General features: G+C 34.1%; 1 protein-coding gene across 11 annotated transcripts in view; it reads right to left on the bottom strand.

Annotated features, from left to right (window-relative positions):
* The window catches only part of DLG1 (discs large MAGUK scaffold protein 1), a 229,160-nt gene extending 205,131 nt beyond the window's left edge, over nt 1-24,029 (bottom strand). For 5 of the 11 annotated variants that reach the window (XM_039850648.1, XM_039850651.1, XM_039850653.1 and 2 more), the window contains exons 1-4: nt 23,833-24,029; nt 22,584-22,633; nt 21,757-21,888; nt 6,505-6,671 (exon numbers count right to left, since the gene is read on the bottom strand). In XM_039850648.1, coding sequence (XP_039706582.1) covers nt 6,505-6,671; nt 21,757-21,888; nt 22,584-22,602 — 318 coding nt within the window. In that variant the 5' untranslated portion in view covers nt 22,603-22,633; nt 23,833-24,029. Of the gene's footprint in view, nt 1-6,504; nt 6,672-21,756; nt 21,889-22,583; nt 22,634-23,088; nt 23,554-23,832 lie in introns of those variants that run through there. The other 6 variants (XM_039850649.1, XM_039850652.1, XM_039850654.1 and 3 more) reach the window with 2 other exon arrangements.
* Nucleotides 24,030-25,584: the final 1,555 nt, after the last annotated feature.

The following is a 25,584-nucleotide window of genomic DNA, read 5'->3' as shown; positions in this document are numbered from 1 at the left end:
CTCACAACCTGTTTCCAATCTGTCCTCAAATCCTCTTGCTCTACATTCTAAATATCCATAATTTAGCCACTTAGCACCTCCACTACCAAAGTGGTGACTTTGGTTCAAGCCTACATCTATCCTTAACTGTATCACTGAAACAGACTCCTAACAGGTTTCCTGCTTCTACCTTTACTACAGCGTATTTTCAACAAAATAGCCTGAGTGATCCTTTTATAAAAGCTAGGTTAAATAACGCCATTCCTCTGCTCCAAAACCCTGCAAAAGCTTTACATGATTGGCCCTTGCCTTACCTTTTGACCTCATCTCCCACTGCTCTTTCCCTTATTCACTCTGCTTTAACCATACTGGCCATTTTGCCATTTCGCATATATTCCAGCCTTTCTCCTGCCTTAAAGTTTTTACACTGGTTACTCCCCTAAACAAGTGCAACAACTTCCAACTCTCTGTACAAATACCACCTTTTCAATGAGACTTATCGTGAATACTCTATTTCAAATTGCAAAGTACATTCTCCCCCACCTGGCAATTCTGATCCCCTTAATCTGTTCTACTTTTTTTCCTCCCATATCACTCATCACCTTCTAATATATTATATAATTTATTAATTTATTGTGTATTACCTGCTTTCCCACTACAATGTAAGCTCCATGAGGACAAGGATCTTTGCTTTGTTCAAGCACCTTGTTCAATGCATGATACATAATCGATGCTCCATATTTGCTGAATGAATAAAATGACATTTAAAATGAAATGCTCATGGATATATAGACTAGTGGTTACCAGAGGGTAGAGGGGAGGGGGAGAGGGAAGGGGAGGGAGAGGTAGATGGAGTAAAAGGGATCAAATATGTGGTGACAAGAAGAAATCTAACTACGAGAGGTGAATACACAATGTAAATATATATATATACCTTACTGTTAAAATGTACAGCTGAAATTTATTGGATTTCATTAACCAATGTTACCATAAAAAAATTAGTTATTTTTAAAAAATGAAAGGCCAAAATATAAAAATAAAATAAAATGAAATGCTAAAAGTACGTAGAAGTTGGCAAAAAAAGAGACAACTTTCTAGGCAGAGGGAACATTCTGTGGGTACCCTAAGCTAGGAGAAACTAGTGGCCAAAAAGAAAAGTTCTAAAAGATGAGTGGAGAAACAGGCAGTGGTCAAATAATTTAGGATTTCTGAATCCCTTCATTCTGAGGAAGGGAAAACCAATAAAGGGTAATGACATGATTTGCATTTTATAAAAATAATCCTGGAGGCAAAGTGGTCATAAATTCAGAAGGGGCAAGTGTGAATACAGATAGGCTAATTAAATGGACTATTGCAATAACTACACAAAAAAATGAGCGTGGTTTAGACAACAGTGGCAAGAATAGAGACAGACTGAAATGCTGATTCATGTGAAATTTTGCAAATTGCAGTATGGATTATGGACATAAATATGAAAAGCAAAATAAAAGTTTCTGACAAATAACAGAGTTGGAAAACACTTCAGTTGACACAAAGTACATTAACTATATAATGGACTATACCAAATTTAAGAAATCTGGATCATTAAAAGATATTAAGAAGAATATGTCTCGGAGTGCAAGAAAATATTTCTTATACATATTATTCAACAAAAGAATCATATCCAGATAGAGATCTACAAAGCAATAAGATAAAAAAATGGACAAGAAATGAAGACACCTCATAAAATATAGCAAAATGAACAACAAACATATGAAAAGGTGCTTGTTAATTGTAGGGAAAAAACAACAATATGAAGTACCACTACATATCTACTAGAATGGTTTAAATTATTAATTAGAAGACTAACAATACCAAGTATTGGCAAACGTGAAGTAACTGAAACTTGCACATACTGGTGGTACTTATAAAAACAAGCTTAACCACTTTGCAAAACGGTTGTCATTATGTTCTAAAATAAAACATAGGCATATCATTTTCACAGTTGGGTATGTATACAACGGAATTGCATAAACGAGAGCACTAGAAAAGGTACACACTCAGTTCTACTATACCGTTGTTTTGAAAGTGTAAACTTGTTCCAACACAACTGACATATTAGGGAACAAAAGGAACATAACACAAATTTCATGTTTGCTTATGCTCAGCCTTGTCCATGAGAAAAGTGTACCCAGATGAAATGAGCCACATAGGAATATGCAAAATATACACATATCAGACTTTAGTTCATTGAGTGCTATGTGTCACACTCATCCACATCTGATGTTACAACTTTCCATCCAATTTCAGGTAACTCCCTCTGCCAGTACTTCACAATAACTCACAAACTGCAACCCCGAAACATACTCCCATAGCAAACAAGCAAAGTAAAATGTCATATTTATTATAATATTTATGTATTTCTTAATCATTTAACATGTGTGAAATTGTGCTGCCATTTTTGCTAGGTCTTATCTTTTTTTTTACATATGTCGCCAAATTTTGAGTCCCTAACCCCATTTTTTCCATAAGCTTTGTGGTTTTTATTGCATAATTATATATAGAGTGGTGATTTTTTTAAAGTCGTATGTATTGCACCATAGCAGAAATGACTGTAAAAGAATGTTCGAAGAAGCACTAACTCAAAACTGGAAACAACCCCAATACCTATCAATAGAATGGATAAAAACACTATAAAACTATATATCATACAATAGAATATTATACAGCAGTAAGAATGAAAAAACTTCACCTCAGAGGTGAAATTCACAATATAAGAAAAAAGAAGCTAGACACAAGATAGTATATACTGTATGAATGTTAATATATAGTTTTAGAAGAGGCAAAACTAATCTATGGTGTTAGAAATTAGGATGGTTCTCTTCGAGAGAGAGAGTAGGTAGTGAATAGGAAAGGTACAGGGAGACTTTTGGCATACCGGTATGTTTCTTTTTTTAATTGAGACATAATGGATATACCATAAAATTCACCAAAATTTAAAGTGGATAAGTCAGTGTTTTTTTGTGTATTCAGAGTTGTACAACCATCATCACTATTTAATTCCAGAAACCCTTAGCAGTCATTTCATCTTCTTTGTCTTGACCTAGTGTATTCACAATGCAGTAATTCATCAAGCTATATGTTTATGATTTGTGTACCTTCCTGTACAGATATTACATAGTACTTCAGTAAATTTTTTAAGTCAACATTTAGAGGACTTCAGATTAAACCTGGTAGACCAAATATATGCTTTTAACTCTACTATATCCTAAATCTCTACTTACACTAGGTGGATTATTTTAAAGCATTAAATTACAAAGTCAAAGAAAAGGGAAAGGAGATATCCTCCCTATACCACTCAGTCAGATAATTTCCCTCCCCCAAAGATGAACTCAGAAGGGCTAAAACAGGGGACCTAGAGATAGCAGGTACATTACTGAAAGCAGACAAAGTGCATACACTTGTAGACATACCTAACCTCTCACTTTATTTTCTTTTTACAGTCATACTATACCTCCTGATAGGCAACTTGCTTTCAATCATTTAAATAACAAAAGTTTTCTTTTATAATTTTATATAGACTATATTTTTGTGTGTGCTATTTTATACTGTATTAAGTAGCTGTACCATAATGTAGTTATCCAGTTTCTTACTGATAATCATTTAGATTTGTTTCCTATTGGTTTTTATTAATATCACAGATAATATTGCAATGAACATGCACATATATCTTTTAATATATAGCAATAATTTGTGTGAGTACATTTGTAACATGCTAGATCAAAGGATATGAACATATACTGTCAAGCTGTCTTTCAAAAAATTTGGACCACTGTACTCTCCTACCAACAGAGTAGGTAAGAGTTCTTCACATTTAATTAATCTTTGACAATCAAAATTAAATATTGTAATTTAATTTGCATTACTTTTAAAGCAGGGTTGAGCATCTCTTCATAGGCTTACTGGCCAATTTGTATTCATTTTTCTCTAAATAGCCCATTCACTTCCTTGGGTCACTTTCCTACTGTATGTTGGCTCTTTTCATATTGAGCTATAAGAGGTCTCTTGAGTTGAGAAGATTGGAAATTAGTCCTTTTTCATAAATGTGACAAATTTTTCCCCCAGTTCATCATTTCTCATTCGTTTACCGTATCTTTCAAGATAGAGAAGTTGTATAATCAAAGTTTAAACAATCAAACTTTGTGAAGGCCACAAAGAAATTTTACAAAGTCAAATTTCACTATTAACCTTTTACTTTTTCTAGGCTTTCTTTGTTGTCATGCTTTGAAAAGCTTTCCCTATCCAAAAATCATTAAAAGGTTTATTATTATAATGTTATTATTTTTAACCTTTGAATCTCTGATCCACTTGAAACATATTGTACCATTAGGAATAAAATTCAAATGTTGAAATTCTAACCCCCAATGTGATGTTATTAGAAGCTGAGGCCTTTGGAAGGTAATTAGGTCATGAGGTTGGAGCTTTCATGAATAGGCTTAGTGCCCTTATAATAGAGACCCCAGCATGCTCCTTCACCCCTTATTCAATGTGAGGACACAGCGAGAAGATGGTCAGTCATTTATGAACCAGCAAGTGGGCTCTCACTAGACAATGAATCTGCTGGTAGCTCAATCTGCCACCCAGTCAACAGTATTCTGTTGTAGTGGTCCAAAAGGATTAAGACAGGATAGTGTAGCCTTTCTTTTGTACTTTCTCATTAAATCAGACAATTTCTCCTACTCCTATTTGCATCTTGCTTCCCTTCAAATACTCTTCTATACAATCTACAAAAGAATTAGGTTTGTTTTTATAAAAATGACACATTATTTTTAAAAAGTTAGAGTATAAATAAGAAAAATATCCCCATCACCCAGAAACAATCATTAATATTAAACAAACATTATTCCAAACATCCCCACTAGGCATATATTCAAAGGACAGACACACCAAAAACAAAAAAAAGTTCTATAAATATATCTTTAAAAATAAATGGTATTAATTTTACCACATCAGAAGAAACAGGAGAAACAGAGTTACATGTGGATCAAATGTCTCTAGGATAGTTTAGACGGGACCAAAACACTACTAATTGCTTGCAGAACTGTCTACTTATTTAACCTTAATAAAAATTTACTTTTACTGGTTACAGTGAGCCAGCCATTATCTAAAAATAGGCAAAGTGACAATAAGAACTCTATGCTGTAAATTACAGCTCAAATCATAAATCAGAAAATTGAAAAAAAGTCAGTAATTAAATAAGAAAGTCAATTCTCTTAAAATTTAACATGTTTTTACATAAGCAATTTTTTTTATCCTAGGACCACAATAAATGTGGAATAGAAACTGTACTACCGATTAACATTTTAAAAATCTATTTGAAATGGACTATATCGTAAGCACGAATCAACTAAAGGGAACAGAAATTGAAATTATCCAAGAGAAAATGATTAAAAAATAATAAATGAGGAAAATAGGGATACATAGACAATACTACACTAGAATCTCTAATCAAAGAAAAACATAAGTGTATATCAGGTTAGTAAAGAGAACTTTGAACTGGGTGTTAAGAGGTCTGAAATTCAAAGACAGACTTGCCCAAACGAGCTAAATAAAGTGAGTCAAATCATTCATTTTTTTCTGGATCTCAGTTTCCTCATCTTTAAAATGAAAGGGAGGGATCAGATGTTCTCTGATTTTTCCTGCTCTAAAATTTAATAATTCTGTTACTTAATATAAAAGAAAACTGAGAAACTGTCTCCTACATTATCAAAGGGCTTTCTGGTTACTGCTTACCACTACTTTTCCCTGATTTTATTACTCACCAAACTGAAGATGATTCAATTTTCCAGGCAGTTCTCTAGTACTAACTAGAAGGGGCTAGAATCAAATTCAGTCAACCACCTTCAAATGACTAATGTTTCTCAAACGGAATCCTCATTACAAAATGCCTCAAATATATTATGTGTTCTCTAACTACCAGCAGCGATATATAACAAAAAAGAACATTAGTAAAATGGTTCTGAATGAAAACTCAAAGAAATAGTTTTAATTACAGAAAAATATAGAAACTAATGCTGACCTTTAGATTTATTGATCAGTCTTCTAGTGAGTTTTAATAACACAATCCTTCAGGCCAATAAACAGAATCCTTAGGATAAATGTAGCAACTAAACTGCTCAGGACTATAAAACTATATTCAATTTCTAAGGAAGAATACCAGAGCAAAATCATCTTTTCAAAGCACAGTTTCTAATTAGCACACAAATGGAGCCTCATTGAGGTCTATCTTACAAAGTATTTTTCAATAGTCTAAAGCAAGTACTTCAGACCTCAAACCATTCACATTTTAAAACAGGGGCACCAGAAATCCTGAGATTTTCTTTTAAAAATATTTTTAACCTTATTCTCTTTATTCCATTATAAATGATAATTCCAGAAAATATCCATTTTAATAAAATGAGAAAACAGAGTAGCCCCAGTAACTTAATCACTAAAAAAACAGCTTAAGAAAAACTTTATTTTATTTTATTTTTTTTAAGATCTTACCTCTACACTAGGGCTAAGGCTGCTTGGCAGTGTTTCTGAAGTCACAGTAGTACTCGGAAGGCTGGAAATTTCCCAAGTATTCACATGCTGTATTGATTTAGACTGCTTTGAACGATCTATACATCTTGGATTATCCAGTAAGGTCACTTCATAAAATTCTTGAATATCTATAGGTGAGGGGGGAAAAAAAGAAAAATTAAAAAGTATTTATATTTTCTAATTAAACCATGCATTGCTAAAAACAACATAACCCAAAAGCAATTTACTCTAGATTAGTAAAATAAATCCAATCTTAAACTTTAAACAGTAAATATTTTCTCATTTTATTTTGTCACAAGCGTATCAGAACCCGCAGGGCACAGTGTAAAAGTCATAGGCTTTTTACACTTCAAAGCAGAGCTGAGTTCAAATCCCACTCCTTCACCAATTAGCTACATGTTTAGGCCTCTAATGAGGCCTCTTAACATTGTGAATTGTTACAAGGATTGAGTGTAATACATGTCAAGTACACAATGGCCCATAATAGGCTCCTAACAGAGAGCAGGTAGTATTATTATTGTAAATTATGCTGACATGAGTCATTATTGATATTTTATATCTTTGTAGCACCAATATCCAGGCTGAGAATATAAATCCCTCAAGTGGTTTTAACCGTTCTTCTAAACAAGGTGTAACAAAACAAAAATAGTAAGTTAAAATAAAACTGAAGAACTGGTACTATTTTTAGATATCTCTAGTCTGAATATTTACAAATAGTAAGTTAAATATTAAAATAAAATCGAAGAACTGGTAGTATTTTTAAATATCTCTGGCCTGAATATTTAGAAACGATAAGTTAAATATTTTATATTATTTTAGAAACAATTTGCTAAAAATATGAGAAAACTCTAAAAGAAATCATAAATAATTTAGAAGATCAAGTTACTTTGCCATCAGTTGGAATTATATAAACTTGGTATATTAACACTGGTTACTCATGCTGCTCAACAGCTCTGAACAGTAGTTATATAATGTTTAAGTTTACCACTGTTAGTTATTTGTTAACCTACTGGTATAATTTTGAGTTGATTTTTACAGGAAGGAAATTATTTATCAGCAAAGGTGGGCATTATCTTGTAGAGAATCATACACAATAACCATAAATAACATAGATGCAATAACTTTTACTTGTTTCTCAGTATAATGAAAATATTAGTATCTACCTTAAATGTACTAAGACAGTAGGAACAAAGTAACTCCCTTTTCAGTTTTAATAGCCAGTGGAAATGTAGAACTTTCTAAGTAAAGGGCCAATAAAAACTAAGGTCTGCACAGTGAGGATGATATCAACCTACTGCGAAGGGTGTCGATATTACTAGAAAAAAATTGTATGTGAAAGCATTTATTAACAAGAATCGCTATATAAAACTGTTCAGATAACCATCATGAAAAAAATAAAAAACTCAAATTCAGAGCATCTGCTACAAAGTGTTCTCAACAAAAACTGTTTAACTTGAACCTAAATCAAGTCTTCAGAATCAACTTCTAGTTCATGGAAATACAGGGGGTAGAGGAACAAGTTAAATGACACCAGGAGCAAAGCAACAAAACATATCCAGAAAGGGACATTGTACAAGACAACTGGCCTGGTTTCTTTAGAAAGTCAACGTCATGAAAGAGAAAAGAAATTGTTTGAAAGTAAGGATTTTTCTGTATAAAAGAAACCAAAAAGATGTAGCAACCAAATGCCATGTCTGAGCCTTGACTGGTGTGTGTGGTGGTGCACTTGATGGGAGAGGGGGAAGAGCTATAAGAGACATTGTACCAACTAGGGAAATTAAAGTATGGAATATTTTCCAGATACTAAGAAACTTTTTTTGTAGAAGATATATGAGAGTATGTGTATTTTTATTTAGTAGGACATATACTTCTATATGTGTAAGAGATATATATTTATATATATAGTAGAGATATATTTATAGATCTACCTATATTATAGAGAGAGCCACACAAGTTATCTCCTACAAAACAACAACAAAAAGCCCAGAGCTCTGAGTATAGTATTATGCCTCCAAGAACACTAAATAATTAGAGTAATGAATAAATGGTTACCAGTATTTCAAAATTATCATTTTTCATTACTGTAAGTCAAATTTCAAATCTCAAATTTCCATGTGACCTTTTATTCTATAATTGGCAGAAACACTGCTGTATTACCCTTCAACAATATCTCTAATGAAAATCTGGACCAGTGCTGTCCAGAAGAACATTATCCAATAATGTTCTACAGTTGCACCATTCATTATGGTAGCCACTAGCTATATATGACTAGTGAGCACTTAAATGTGCCTAGTGTGACTAAGAAACTGAATTTATAATTTTATTTATGTTTAATTAATTTAAATAGCCACATGTGGCTAGTGGTTACGATACAGAGCAACGGAAATCTAATAATTCTGAGTAACATTTTACTATCTAGTATGGTCAAGGAATAAAGTGAATTTTTCAAAAGTTTACTCCCATTTTCCTACTATCAACTGAAATGCTTTAATTCTAGGTGTTATATTCATCTACCAAACAGTCCTTTCTAATTTACTGTATCTGAGCTCCTATGGACTAGAGAACCAAATATCCATGTTATTTCCACTATGTCGGGCTTAAGACAAAATAAGCTGAGTGAAACACCCATTAGGATGGCTATCATCAACAAAACAGAAAATAAAAAGTGTTGATGAGACTGTAGAGAAATTAAAACCTCAAGCATTGTAGATAAGAATATGAAATTATGAAAACAGTACAGTGGTTTCTCAAAATATTAAACATAGAATGATCATTTGATCCAGCAATTCCATTTCTGGGTACATACCCAAAAGAACTGAAAGTAGTGACTCAAATAAATACAGGCATACCTCAAAGATACTGCAGGTTTGGTTTCCCACCACCGCAGGAAAGCAATTATCTCAAGAAAGCAAATACAGCAATAAAGTGAGTGACAGGAATTTTTTTGGTTTCCCAGTGGATATAAAAGTTATGTTTTTAATTACACTGTAGTCTATTAAGTGTGTAACAGCATTATGTCTTTAAAAACAATGTAAATACTTTAATTAAAAACTACTTTATTGCTAAAAAATGCTAACTATCATCTGAGCCTTCAGCAAGTTATAATCCTTTTTGCTGGCTGGAGGATCTTGCCTTAATGTTGATGAAAATGCAGTTATCTATGAAGTGCAATAAAGCAAAGTGCAATAAAACAAGGTATGCCTGTATTTGTACATCAATGCTAACAGCATTATTCACAATATCCAAAAGGTGAAAACGACTAAAATATTCCTCAAAATGTGACGTATGCAAAAACGTAGTATTATTCAGCCTTTAAAAAATTTAAATTCTGATACTTTCTACAACATGTATGGATGAGTCCTGAAAACATTATGCTAAGTGGGCTTGTCATAAATGGACAAATATTATATGATTCCACTTTTATGAGGCATTTAAAATAATCAAATTCAGAGATAGATAGAACAGTTGTTACCAAGGACTGGGGTAAGGAAAAAATGGGGAGTTATTGTTTAATGGGTACAGAGTTTCACTTTGGGATGATGAAAAAAGTCGAGAGATGGACAGTGGTGATAGTTACACAATGTGGATGCACATAATGCCATTGAACTGTACACTTAAAAATGGTAAATTTTATGTTACGTATATATTTTATCACATTAAGAAAAATAAGCTGAGAGAGTCTAGGGGAACTTAAATGAATAAAGTGCATTGTATTAAATATGTGGGTTTTATAATACCTATTTCAGTCATTTAGATATCTTTGTTTCATACTGGGGTCAGGATAACTAATATTGCCAAATAATACAAAACTTAAAAAAAAAATTAGCATTTTTTTAACTACTAAAAAAAACTAAAACCATCTGCAGAAGTACTAAAATTATATCTGTTAATACATGTAGAGTGTGGTGACATTTTTGATATGACCGTCGTTATCACTTTCCTTTAAAGAGAAAAATACACCTACGCACACAATCTTTAATCTTGACCAATATCTTGACTAATATTCCATAGTTTATACCTTTTACTTCATTTGTCTACTATACTTTTCCACATTTAGGGTGACTCAAGACTATAGAAATGAGCAACATAATACTTCTTCAGAAATAATTTCTCCATTACAATTTCTTCAGTTGCATCAGTAAAGATTTTTCAAGTTGCACCTAATCAAAAAGGGCACCTCCTAGAAAAATTGCACTCACAGAATGAACTTTTCTTATGAGTCCAAAGTGTTTATATTTTATATTTCAAGTGCTATCAGCAGTCCTTGTTCTTTATAGTTAATCTACATTTTATATGTCAAAAGAGAATTCTATCAATGATTGTAACTAAAGATTTAGCAAAATATATATATATATATTTTGCTAAATCTTATATATATATATATATATATTTATATATAAATATATATATATATTTATCTCATTGTGACAAGTGTTTCCACAAAATAACCTTCTAGGATTCCAAATATTACTTTCTAATTTAGATTTTTCTAAACTTAAAAGCATAACATTGTTTCCTAAGACAGCCAACCTAAAATAAAACAGAAATTAGCACACAAATATAAATCAAAGAGAAGACAAAAACAAACATGGTAAATCCTAATATAATTCCAATCTCTATTTCCTGGAAATCTATTTAACATGCCGAAGTCTTAAAATCTAAGCTATTCTCAAAAGACCAACTACATGAAAATAAAAAATAAATTTTACTTTGAACAATTAAGACGGTCGATGAATACTAATAGAGTGAAGATGTTATGGAAGAGGAATAAAAGAATTAAACAATGAGATATGATAACACAATAATGTCTTTGAGAGATGGAGAAAACTGAAGGAAAAAATTATGTAAGAGCTAAAGTTTTCCAATTTAAAACATCTAAAAAGATAGATTTTATTAAAATTTAATGGTTATATTTTAAGGTACTACAGGAACTTAAGCACACATTTAACTTTCTATTACTAAACACGTATTCAAAAAGATGAAAATTAACTTCATTTGTCTACCATACTTTTCCACATTTAGGGTGACTCAAAACTATAGAAATAAGCAACATAATACTTCTTCAGAAACTTAATTTAGAAAATTAATTTCAGAAAATTAATTTCATTGTGTATCTCTTTGATACACAATGAAAATGTCTCAATTCTCATTTATATAAGTCATTCTATATGTTTCAATAGCTAATGTCAATAAGAGCTACTTATATCAAAATTATATACTATGAAAAGAAAATATAACCACAGCAAAATGTTTCAATAGTACATCTCTCAATACTATTTTATTAGGAATTGCCAAAATTATTAACGTGTAAAATGACAGTTCTTCAATAAACCTATGCTAACATTTAATCTGAGTTCAACTCTGAACTTAAATCTTTACTATGAAATGTAAAGAAAATGGAAGAATACTGTAGTCAAAATTATCGCCATTTAATAGACAAGAGTGATTTCATACCCATCTGAAAACCCATATAGCTTATCCAGATATGTATCATATAATTAAAATGACTGACTGCATTTTTATTTACTACTCTGAAAAAAATTACTTCCTTTAAAAATAATGATGCATTAAAGCATGGAAGAAAACAAACAAAAAATCAGCAATGCTAAAACATGTATTAAACTACCTTTTAGTTGACTCACAATTGAAAACATTAATTTTGTTGAGCCCACTGAATCAGTTTTATCACACTCTATTCTTCATTATTCCCACCAGTGCAGTTCCTGAACAAAGATCTAAATAACAAGGTCACAAAGCTACACTACATACAATATTTTAAAAATTCCCCCAAATTAAACATGAACACAAGCAACTAGTCCAATGGAACAAAGGAGAATCATTCATATTACCAAAAGAACTTTTTTTAAATCTCTAAGATTACATATTTCAGAAGTCTCCAAATCTAAGTGAAATTTTCTTTTAAGTAAAAGTTTTCATTCACTTTTGTTATTTTCTTGCTAGAATGCAAAGTTTGTAAACAGTGAGAGTTAGGGAAATACAGAATTTTAGCAATATCCACTAAGGAGGCTGAGTAAAAAGTTTTCTAGCTTTTAGTGACAACTGACATCACTCTAAACAGAGAAACTCACAAACCATGAAATATGCCACAAACTAAAGATATAAGGCAGTACTAACTCAGGATCAGAGTATGAAGTCTAAATACAGACTCATGAATGTGGAATAATTTAACATAATATAGGCAATATCTCTTATTTATGAGAAAATATTTTATTCAATGGAAAAAATATGTAGAAAAGACCTTAACAGACACTTCAGCAAAGAAGATATATGGATGGCAAATGAGCACATGAAAAGATGTTCCACATGTGATCAGGGAAATGACATTAAAACAATGAGATACCACTGTACACATACTAGAACGGCCAAAATACAGAATACTGACAATGCTAAATGCTGGCAAGGATATGGAACAACAGCAACTCTCATTCATTGCTGGTAGGAATGCGAAATGGCAAAGCCACTTTGGAACACAGTTCGGTGGTTTGTTACAAAGCTAAACATACTCTTACCATATAATCCAGCAATTGCACTCCTTGGTATTTACCCAAATGAGTTGAAAACTAAAATGTCTACACAAAAATCTTTACAAGATGTTTGTAGCATCTTTTTTCATAACTGCCAAAACTTGGAAGCAATACAGGTACCCTTCAATAAGTAAATAGATAAATTGTGGTACATTTAGACAATGAAGTATTATTCAGCACACACACACAAAAAGGGTTATCAAGCCATAAATCGACATGAAGGAATCTTAAATGCATATTACTAAGTACATCTTAGTAATATGATGCTTAGTAATATGAAGACAATCTGAAAGGCTACGAGCTGTGTGATTCCAACTATATGACATTCTGGAAAAGGCAGAACTATGGAGACAGTAAAAACATCAGTGATTGCCAGAGGTTGGATGTAGAAGAATGAAGAGGCGGAGCACGAAGGATTTTTAAGGCAATAAAACTACTTTGTATGATATTATAATGGTGGATATATGTCATTATACATTTGTCCAAATCTATAAAATGTATAACACCAATAGTCAACACTGAGGTAAACTACAGACTTTGGATAAAAATGATGTGCCATGGAGGTTCATCAACTGTCACAAATGTATCATTCTGGTGGGGGATGTTGATAATGGGGGAAGCTGTGTATGTGTGAAGATAGGAGTATATGGGAAATCTCTGTACCTATCTCTCGGTTTTGCTGTGAACTTAAAACTGCTCTTAAAAAAAAAAAGATAAGCTACCAAGCCATGAAAAGACATGGAGAAATCTGAAATGCATGTTGCTAAGTCAAAGAAGCCAATCTGAATGTCTACATGACATTCTGGAAAAGGTAAAACTATGGAGATGGTAAAAAGATGAGTGGTTACCAGGGGTTCTGAGGGAGGGAGGGAAAAATGAACAGGTAGAGCACAGAAGATTTTTAGGGCAGTGAAACTATTCTGTATGATATTATAATGGTGGATACATGTGTCAAAGCAACAAATGTGTATATCAAGTTTATGAACTTATGACACAAAAAGGGAACCCTAAGGTAAATTATGGACTTCAATCAGTAACAGTATATTTTTTTAAATTACAATACATTAAATACTGGCTTATCAACTGAAACAAATATGCACACTAATGCAAAATGTTAGTAATAAAAAAATGGGAGTGGGGATGGGTTGTGATGATACGGGAACTCTGAACTTTCCATTCAATTTTTCTGTAAACCTAAAACTGCTGAAAAAATTAAGTCTAATAATTTAAAAAAATGTATAAAGGAACATAATAAGAAAAAATTTATATTTAAAAAAATCACCTCATACTTTATTTCAAAATAATTTCCAAAGTATTAAAGATTTAAATGTTAAAAATAGAAGCCATGAAAGAATTTAAACAGAGGTAAATATTTTTATAATCTTGGGGATAGGAAAGCCTTTCTAAGCATGATACCAAGGGAAGAAAGCACACGCACAAAATAACTAGTAAATCTAACTATATATATCTTTTTTTTTTAACTCAAAGAAATACACAAGAAAACATCAAAATGACTAAAGGTATATTCCACATATCAGAGTAGAAAATATTAAAAAGACAGATAATACTCTGTATTGTTTAAGGTATAGTGAATTAGTCTTTCTTCTACATACTGCCTAAAAAATTAAATTGATATAACATTTCTAAGAATAATTTAACAAATAACATCAAAAGCCTTTTTAAAATACACATTCCTTTACCAAGAAATTCATTTCTAGGAATTTATCCAAAGGATATAATAAAAGATATAGTGAAGCATATACAAATGCAATGTTGTTTATAATTCAGAAAAATTATATGCCTAAATGACCCTAGGAAATCATTAAACTACAGTAAATCTATACAATGTAAACATAGTCATTGAAAATGGTACAAATCTATTAAAATGAAAAAACATTCAATAATAAATTTGTGGTATAAAAATAGTTAATACGTATAGTACAAAGAAGTCATACTATAGGCACTTAAGTAAATTCAACTATAGTACCTCCCTCTGTCAAAAAAGGGGGCAATTCTACCTATCAGTCCCAATAAGTGAATGTCCTGAACAAAAACTGGAAAGGAGAAGACTGTTCCCTTAGGTAGTGTCCATTTTCATGCGCCTCTCATAATGAGAATCTCTCTATATCTTAACTGTGCTGAGTGTGATTCTAGAATTATGTGCTTTTAGTACAAGAGATCACTTAAACACAAGCCAACTACTTCATCTGTTGCTCGACTGGAAAAACAATGATTTCTTTCCACTAGAGGTAAAAACAATTATATTGTAGTTAAGGAGAGACAGCGTTAAATTCCTAAAGGATTTTCATAGATAATTTTAATCTGATGTGATTTTTCACCTTACATGCTGATTTTAAATATCAGTTCCCACTTAGGAAACAATTCTGTTTTATTTGTATAGGGAGTTTGTTTTACACATACAAATAATAATATTCTAAAAGAATATTCATTTATCCTATGGAAAAGTAGGAGAGAAGGCTGAATAAATACTGAAATATAATATGCCATTTCAGAGGGAAAAAATTATATCAGTTAATTGACTAAAAGTAAGTACAATGTTTTTATTAACTAAAATATACCAAGTCAAATCTACCCAAACACAGATACACTGCTTTCTTCTAAGCCAATGTACATTTAAATAGCCATTTGATCTCCAAAGAGAAAATAGCATATAAAATTTAAAAGCATGTATTGTAATTTGTGTTTCACACACTAGGAACAGGAAAAGTGTCAAGTTCGTGTTCAAAAATAAATTATTTCAACACTTTAAATACTATTTGATTAATAGTCATAGAGTATTCACATGCATATACTTTAAACTAAGTGTGTTTCAAAAGATACTATAGCTTCTCGGAAATGGCTGACTCCAAGGCTGAAGCAAGATATGTACAAGATAAACCTGGAACATCCTGTCATGCCAAAAGTAAGAAAGTGCTAAAAAAAAAAAAAAAAAAAAAAAAAAAAAAAAAAAAAAAAAAAAAAAAAAAAAAAAATGTGGCATGTCATAAGGACAAAGAACAAGCTTGCGAGGGTTCCCACTAGATAAATCTGAGACGACCTGAGCATCAAAATTATTAAGAATAGTAATAAATATCAATCACTGAAAGAAAAGAGATGGATAGATAGATGAGGAAGGAGGGCTCTTAATTACGGTAAAATGCCAAGTGTTAATTGGAAAATGTAGAGAACTGCTGTTGTTATAAAATTCATTTTCAACTGTCATTTTCAACACAGTAAAAACTGGTTCAGGCAACCATCATAATGGATGCTAAATTCTAGGTGGAAATTTTGCTAAAAAGCAGGATACGTGCATGGTGTTAAAGTGTCTCCCCACACATTGCTTATAATATGCAAGGCAAAAATAGTAACTACTACAGAGTAATCAGATAACACCTTAATTGAGTGATCAAAATTAACATCACCAATGAAGAGCAGAAGACATCATGTACTTCTTGATGTACAGAAACCTACAGAATATATAACCTGAACATAATCACAAGCAAACAAGACAAACTCAAAATTAGAAACATTGTATAAAAAATAAGAGCAGTAGGGAACTGTATTCTTCAAAAACATCAATGTCATAAAAGACAAAGGAAGGCTGTGGAAATGTGCCCAGATTAAAGACTAAACAGACATGACAACTAAATGCTGTACCTATTCCTAGATGGGTGGGTGTACTGGGAAAATAATAAGAAAAGGAAAAATTTAGTAGGAAAAACTTGACTCTACATAGATGAAATAGCTTAAACTAGAAGAAATATTTATAGATGCTTTTACAGATCTGTGATTACAAGGTTCTAAAGTGAATTCAAGCAGATTCAACATAAAGCACTACTTCATAGTAGTAAGCAAAACTATTAGCAAATAAATATTCTAATTCAATCAAAACCACCAACTGAAAAATTACTTTCCCTCCAATTCCATAAAATCTTAGTCAATAGTCTGATCTATATCCCATTATAAATGTTCCTTTCTCAAACCTAGACTACAAAGTTACACACACACACACATGCAAAGTTAACAACATACTAAAACATAACATGACTGGGACCAATAATAAATTTTAAAAAATCTAAGAAATTTTGAAATTTTACCATTTTAGCTAGAAGCTCACAAACTTTGATTACTATTTAAATACACTTCCAAAATATGTAAATTCCATCATTATAAATATTCTTCTTCAAAGTAAAAACTGTTTTAAAAAAATACCACTGACCCTACAGATCAACGCCTATGTTAAATGTGCCTGTTACCAGTGTTCCTCATTACATTAAAATATTCAACTTACGATAAAGAACATCCTAATGGTTGATGGTGAGGAGAGACACTGGGTTCAGATTAGCTGAGATCAATTTCTGGCTCCACAATTGAATATTAGAGGGTCCCTGGGCAAGAGACATCATCTTTCAGTGCCTCAGTTTTCTAACCTATAAAATGGTATAATCACCTCATAGGTGAATAAAAACTTCATAGGATTATAACTAAATGAGATACTTGTATTAGCACATAGAAAGTGCTCAACGTTAGCCATTATTATTTTTTTACACACACTTAAAGAGTCATACTTTGACATCCATTAAGATGACTACTATCAAGAAAACTAAAATAACAAGCATTGGCAAGAGTGTAAAGAAACTGGAACCCTTCTTCACAGTTGGTGGAATTGTAAAATTGTGCAACTGCTATGGAAAACAGTATGGTGGTTCCTCAAAAATTAAAAATATAACTACCATATGATTCCACAATCCCACTTCCAGGTATATACCCAAAAGAATTGAAAGCGGGGTCTCAAAGAGTGATGCACACCCACATTCACAGCAGCAATAGTCACGATAGCTAAGAGATGGAAACAACCAAAATGTCCATCGATGGATAACAGATAAACAAAAATGTGGTATATACATTCAACAAAATTATTCAATCTTAAAAAGGAAGGCAATCCTGTCACAAATTACTACGTGGATGACCCCTGAGGACATTATGTTAAGTAAAATAAAGTCACAAAAGAACAAACACTATATGATTCCCCTTATACGAGGTATTTATAGTAGTCAAAATCAGAAAGTAGAATGGTGATTTTACCAGGGGCTGGGAGGAGGAGGAGGAGGAAGAGGAGGATGAGAATTGTTGTTTAATAGGCACAGTGTTTTAGTTTTGCAAGATCAAAAAGTTCTGAACCGTTTCACAATAATGTGAATAAGCTTAACACTATTAAACCATACATTTAAAAATGGTTAAGTTGGTAAATTTTATGGTTTAACAATTTAAAAAAAAGAGTCATACTTTGAAACTAAGTATAACAAACTTAAAAGTCCTGTTTACAAGGGCTAGTGAAACTATTAACAGAATAGCAACAAGTAACTCGGAGCTAAAAAAATCTCGGAAATGGACACTTATTACATAATCCATCTTCATTTTAAAATATCTGCAGAACTAAAATACTGCATTAAAATAAGCTTGCTAAATATTGTAAACAAAATATACAAATTACAAGACTCAACTTGAATTCAAGTCTCTAAAGCCAGCCTGATATTGAGCCTATGTTTTTCTCCTGTGCACGAGAAAAGCAGATGAGTTCTCTGATCCCATAACTAACCCCAAGGGTCTAGACTGGCATGAAATCTCTGAGAACTACCAAGGTTCTCTGGAATCCCAGACAAACCTAAGAATCAGAAATTACCTCAAACCACTGTGGACTTTAACACCTGGACTCTGACTATAATCAAACCATACTCTCTACTTTACTCACAAAATTTTTAAATAAAATATAAAAATAAGAATACAAAATCAAATATATTAAGTTTTCGATTCATTATCACCGAAATCAGGGATTAAAATTAGGGAGACTTTGTCTCACATTTACACAAAAACAGTCACATGTTTTGGGAATAAACTTTAAACAAATGTTTAGCTCATGGATTCTTTTTTTAAATATAACTTTAAATACTAAGCTCTAAAGAAAGAATCTATCAGTTGAAACTCAAAATAAAAACTTTTCTGCTTTCAGTAATGTTTAAATCTTTAAGCCATTCTTCAAGGATATTACTAAGCATAAGAGCTAGAACAATGATTGCCATGTTTCACTAAACTGAGGATACTGGTATTCAAGATATAACTTAGAAGATGCACTATTGTTTCATGTGCCACTAAGAATGTAAAATTGCTGCCAACATACATCAGTTATACAATGCATCCTAAATTCAGAGATATTCAAATACTTAAAAATTGGTATCTTAGAACTGATGTACTACAATATATATATGCTTCCTCCTCCTCGAGGTACCTGAAACCTAATCTCTATATCAACTACAGAGAGAGGGGGGCGGAAAAAAATCAACATTTCTTTAACACCAAAACTCCAAGTCCCCCACGAATTTCTTTAAGTACATGAAATAGTCAATACAAACTGTCAGTTCAAAGAATCAGTAATTGATACAGACTGCAAGTCTAAAGAAGTAACTGTATAATTCACTATAGCCTAAATAAATGATTTCCAAACTCAGGAAGTCAAGAACCTAAGCACCAAATAATTTCTGAAAAACTCAAGTGGTCAAAACCCATGTCTCCTTTAAGCCAACGGTCCACAGGTACCAGCTCAGAGGACATAGTGCCACCTACTAAAAGGAAAACAGTTAATCCAGGATTTTTCAGTACATACTATGAAAACCATGAATTCTGGTTTAGTTTAGGGTGATTTACAGGCGTAAAGGACATAACTACACTGTTTCGAAAACAATGGTGCAGGTGCAGAAGAAAGAGAAAATCTACCTAAAAATTTTCAAAGACTTAAAAAAGTAATAAAGGCTAATAAATTAACCCAATTTCAGCTAACACAAAAGAATGCATTTATTAATTTAGCAGTGTCAACAACTCAATTACAGGATGTAAACACACTACCACCTCTACTAAATTTATCTGTTTCAAAATTCCCAAAATCTATTACTTTCCTTACACCAAAATCTGATACTACATCCTATAAGACATTAAAATATAAGTAAATTTAATATCAAAGTAAATTCACAACCAATGAAATTACATAGGACAACGAAGATTCACAAATATAAAAATAATTAGAAAAAACTAACTCCATCAGAATTCAATTATGTACTAGAATACATTCAAAACAAGTAAGGCAGAATATGTAAAAAAAAAAAAAACCAAAAAACCATTTCCAAACATAGCAAATCTACCTCCAATTTAAGAAGCATAGATTGTTTGGTTATTTCACCAACCATTTAATTTTAAATTGCAGACTACACACAAAGGAGGACTGCATCTATCTACCCATCTATGTCTACATCTAGGACATAAAAGTCATACTACTTTTCTCTAAACAATGATCCTACTATATGAAACATTTCTAGGTTTAATGTTATTTAGAAAACCAAATAACTAAAAATAATTTTCCCTTCATTTTTTGCTTTTTTTCCCCCAGAAGAATCCAATTTGATCATCCATTTGGACCTAAAGCATTAGAGCTTAGAAATTCAAATGTCAAAAATGTCCATCGGTCTATACAAAAAAGGCAAAATGCTGATAATTTTTGAAGATGGGTGTCAGGTATATAACATTGCATTATACTGTACTCTATTCTTGCATTTTTTAAAAGTTTATAATAAGGCAAAATTTTATTCAGGTGTATTGAGTAGTCTTTAAAATCTTCAATTCTAAAACGAATTTAGTAGAAAGTATCAATTTACCAATAACTTATTCAACAAGGTACACTAAGTATAAGGGAATCCTCAAATCACATCAAAAGTTACTCTATCAATATAAATGTAAGGCTCTATCTACTTGGAAGTTACTGAGGAAATTTTTATAATGCAAAGTATACATCTTATTTTAATATGTTATCTAATCAATGACTAATTTAAAAAATTTCATTCTCAGAATTGTAAGGGCCAAATTTTCTAGTTCAGTAGTTTGCACACTTTAAGGCACACTGAAGGAGAGGGCCAGAGATAGATCATGTTCTTTTATACATTAGGGATTGTTTACAAGAGATTTTGTTTTAAAAAAGAATCTAGCTACTTCAAAAAAAAGGGGGGGGGCTTAAAAACCACTGTTCCATAGCACCCACATTCTACAGCTAATATAATAGGACACAACCATTTGCCCAGTTCTCCTTTGAAACAATGCACCACCTCAAATTTCAGTTACAGTTAAGAATAAAATTGTTTCAATTTTGTCTATAAAATAAGATTAGATAAAATTATCTCTAAGACCATTTTCTAGGTCTAAAATTTGGACTCCAAATGTAAACAAAGATCTATATTAAGGTAATAAATGTTCTTAAACATAGCAGAACTCTTCAAACATTTTCAGGGACTTCTGAGAAATATAAGTCAAATATAGAAACAAAGTAACAGTTACTAAGTTGTTACCTTTTGGGTCCTGAAACATTTTTACAACTACTCCCTTTTTTACTAGTTAATGCTAAGATATGAAACACTGTTTTCAAAGACCACTGAAAGATACCGCAAGTTTTGGTTCTTAGATATTTTTTGAAAGAGTATTCAAAATATAAACTCAGTGGATATTCAAGTTACCGAATATTTCATAGAGAACCAAGTACACCACTCTCTTAAATTTAAAATAAATGAATTCAAAGGAGCAGTAAGCCTAAATTACACATAATGATCACAAATAAAGTTTTAATTCCCACCTATTAAAGCCTGAAAGAGGTTGCTCTGAAATATGTTAATAACCCGTTCTATGGAACTTCTGAGCTGTTTGTCTTCAGTTTGGCTTAGTTTTGAGCGATATTCTTCCAAAAGGTGCAATGCTCTCTGGGTATCTGAGAAGAAAAACAGTCTGATTGAAATTTTATATTTACAAGAAAGTATTACACACTAGCTATGCAGCAAATAATTCTGTAAGACATGTAAACAGTTCTCAAAATCCTCCTGGTCAATGGATGCTACTATGTACTTGTACACACATATTCCCTAGAATGACCCAAAAAATTTAAACGTTTCACAGTAGAAAAAGAAGGAAAGTGAGTAGTTTTAATAAATCTGTACTGGTAGTCTACCACAATAAAAGATCACTTGATCAAAGTATTAGTAACACAGTTTTAGCTGATTTGATATGCAAAAGCAGATTATCTACAATTTATGCCAGGGATTATGATGTCATCATAATCCAAATCTTAAGTGTTTCAAAATAGTAGCTCTTAGCTAGTATCCCACATTTGCTCACAAAACAGTGTTTAATCAGAATGATAAAGTGAAATATTAAAACAGCAATTCAGAGTTTTCAAAGACATTTCAGAGAGAAAAATTAACTGCCTCACTAGAGAGAGACATCAAGGAAGAAAGTTTGACATATAGGTGTTTCCATCTTCTGAATGATGTGAGGTTTAGATTCCCTAAGTAGTAAGGCTAAGACGGTGCTCTCACCAGTTACACATTTTTAAAACTCAGCAATGAGTAAACAGACACACAGAACGGCAAGTGACATCCACAGGAGCATTCCGAAATAAATTCTCACCTTGCTTCCGGACCGGCATTTTTCTCCAGAATCAGGAAGAGGGCACACACCTTTAAAAACATAAAACAGAAAGGAAAAAGAACGAAAGAACAGAAATCGTGGTTAAACTTGCATTTTCCCCCAAATCTCAAATCGAAAAACTCTCAGCCCAATTTGAAAAGCCCACCTGGTAAAGTTTTCCCAAGTGAGAGGAAGAATCCTCAAACCCAGCAGTGTCAAACTAGAAAGCTTTTACCTAGAGGTGGGCACCTCTGCAAATTAAGAGCATAACGAAGCTGGATTCCAAATTCTCCTCGAAAACTGCCCCCTCTCCAAAAAGCACTAAATGCCTAGACGCGAGGCCACCCCTTCCCTGGCATAAGCATGCATACCCCCAACCTATTACTTGGGGGTCAAGAGGCGCTCCGACCCTTATCTCTTAAGCCATCAGCGGCTGTAAAGCGCTCCGAGAAGGACCAGCTAAGCAAATCACCCCGCCCCGCCCGCGCCCCTTCCTCTCGCTTGCCTTTCTCCTCACTTGCTTCCTCCGGGCTACTCCAGCGGGGGCCGGACAGGGCAGCGGCCGCTCTCCGCGACGCCCTCACGCCCCACATGCACACCTCCGCGGGCCCCCACACCTGCGGCGCCACCACAAAGTTCCAGCGAGCGGCGTATGCTCGGAGCTGGGGTGCGTCGGGGACCAACTCCGGGCGGTTCCCCCGCCCTGCTTCGCTCCACGTCCCCCCGCCCCGCCCGGGGCTCGAGGAGCCGAGCTGAGGGGGTGAAGGAACGGGGGAGGAGCTCCCCTCGGCGGCCGCACCCCCGATGCCTCTTCCTTCTCCACGGACGCCGCCGCCTCCTCGCTCGCCTTGGCCCGCTAGCCCGCTCGCCCTCTCCCCTCCTAGCCGCCCCACCCCCGGAACCTCGCCTCTTTCCGCGCCCCCAACCGCTCTCCCCCCAAACTTTCCGCCAAGATGGCGGCCCTGGAGCTGGACTGCTGCGGCCCCACGTGACCGCTTTCCCGGAGCTCTCAGCCAATGGGAAGTGAGGAGGCGTCTCGCGCCGAGCCCCGGGCTCTCAGCGCTGCTACCTTGGGGTTGGAGGGGGGAGGAGGACTAAGAGGGGGCTGGGGAACGGCGAAGGGGACCCGGGGAGTATCCCGAGTGAACCTCGCCGCTCAAAGGGGAGGCCACCGAAGGGGCTCTAGGGACAAAGGAGTTGACGGACTCTACAGGTGGTCCGGGGTGGCCCTGGATGAGCCCGCCTTTACCTCGCCCTAGCCCGCCGGTGTGTCCCGCGGTTCTGAGCGAGTAGCGCGCCAGGCCCGGAAGGGTTGGAGTGTCTGAAGAAAGACGTGACTTCAGCTACACCAGATCCAAAACACAGATTCCAAGACACCTTTTAACCTCACTAAATACGAACTGTTTTCAACCCCACGTCAGGAAAAAGTACCCGACGCTCCTGGGAATTGGTCCCCAACCCAGAAAAGCGGTCTTGGGGAGGAGTTGACTGCACCACCCACGTTAAGGGGCGGGAGGGGGCGGTGCTTGGGAAGGGGGAAAGGGAGAGAGTTTGGGTGGGAGAATGCCATCTCTGCACTGTCTTCCACTTTGTACCGATTTCTTAAAAGTTGTTATTCGCCCCTCAGTAAAAGTTTTGGGGATGTTGAATTAAAGGGCATGTAAAATAGGGAGATTGGTTACTTGAAAAGAGTTTGAGGGTCTTGCTAAAAGATTTTTAAGTCTAAGCGATTAATACCAAGCATGAATACACTTAAGGGTGGGAAGAGAAAATTCGTTCTTTCTTTCACTCCTTCGTTCTTTTATCCCCTCTTGCCTGTGTCACCTGCCCAGTCATCAAACTCATGTGTTACTGAAACTCAGGCGGCCCCTTTAAGAACTCACCTGTAGCCACCTCCACCGAAGACAAGCCGCCCTTAGCTCCCACAGCTGGTTTAAGTTTCGACTGCACCTCGGAGCAGAACTGCGGGATAGGCAGGACCCGGCTCAGGGGCTGCGCTACCCAGGTTATTGAAATAATCTCGCGGAAAGCTAAGTCACTTGCCTAGGTCTTTGAGCCTCTTCTGGATAACAGGGACCTCCCTGCTCTGAGGCCCAGAGAGAAGAATCTGCCCAAGGTCAACCAGAGTTAGTGACAAAACTGGAAACACAGAGATCGTGTCTTTCAAAACCGAAAGACTCTTCGCAGTAAACCTGTCGGCCTTTCACTGAGGCCATATCCTTGGGATAAAAAGGGAAGTCCAGGGAACCTAGTACTGTAACCGTAACAGTTATTCAGAGTATGCTGACCACTGGTCTCACTTTGGGATTGCACCTTGAAACTAACTTATGAGAATCCACTAGACCCACTCTCTCAGTTTAAGATAAAGAAACAGGTCTAGAGAGGGGAAGCAACTTGCACAGGGACATATAGGCTAATCAGTGACAACAGCCTAGAATTAGGCCTCCTATTTCCATTCCCGGGCTCTTTCCACTGTGACTTTTGGGCAACTGGATAGTGATATGTTGTTGGCATATTGGCAGCAGATCTCTATGGTCTCCTGGATTAAGCATCTTGGGAGCTTGAGTAACGGTTGAAGCAACATTTAATAGAAGAGATGGGATAAAAAAAAAAGCAAAGGGAAGCTCCTTTAAAGAAAGGAGCTTAAATAAGGAATTTTTTAAATAGTGAAATCGAGGGGTTTTTTTTTTAATAGTGAAAATGGCTGATGGCATGCTTATTACTATTATTATTTTTTTAATCAAGATTTCAATGATGAACTGTGATTCTATTCTAAGAATGGAATCTTCAGAATTCAGGAAGAGGAAGGGATTTTGCCTTACCCCTTAATATCATTCATTGTTCATAAATGTTCACTTGCTAGGCAATAGGGATAGAAATAAATAAGATCCAAGCCATGCTCTGAAGGACCCATAGCCTAGAAAATGGATAAAGGCAGTGCATCTTTCCCCAGGAGCCACTGAAAAGCCAAAAACAAAATTTGTGTGAGTTCTCAATATCA

This window comes from Pteropus medius, unplaced genomic scaffold (assembly GCF_902729225.1).
Source record: "Pteropus medius unplaced genomic scaffold, Ma_sr-lr_union100, whole genome shotgun sequence".
Lineage (NCBI taxonomy): Eukaryota > Metazoa > Chordata > Mammalia > Chiroptera > Pteropodidae > Pteropus > Pteropus medius.
The sequence above is the reverse complement of the archived record's forward strand: the minus strand, read 5'-3'. Positions and strand labels throughout refer to the sequence as shown.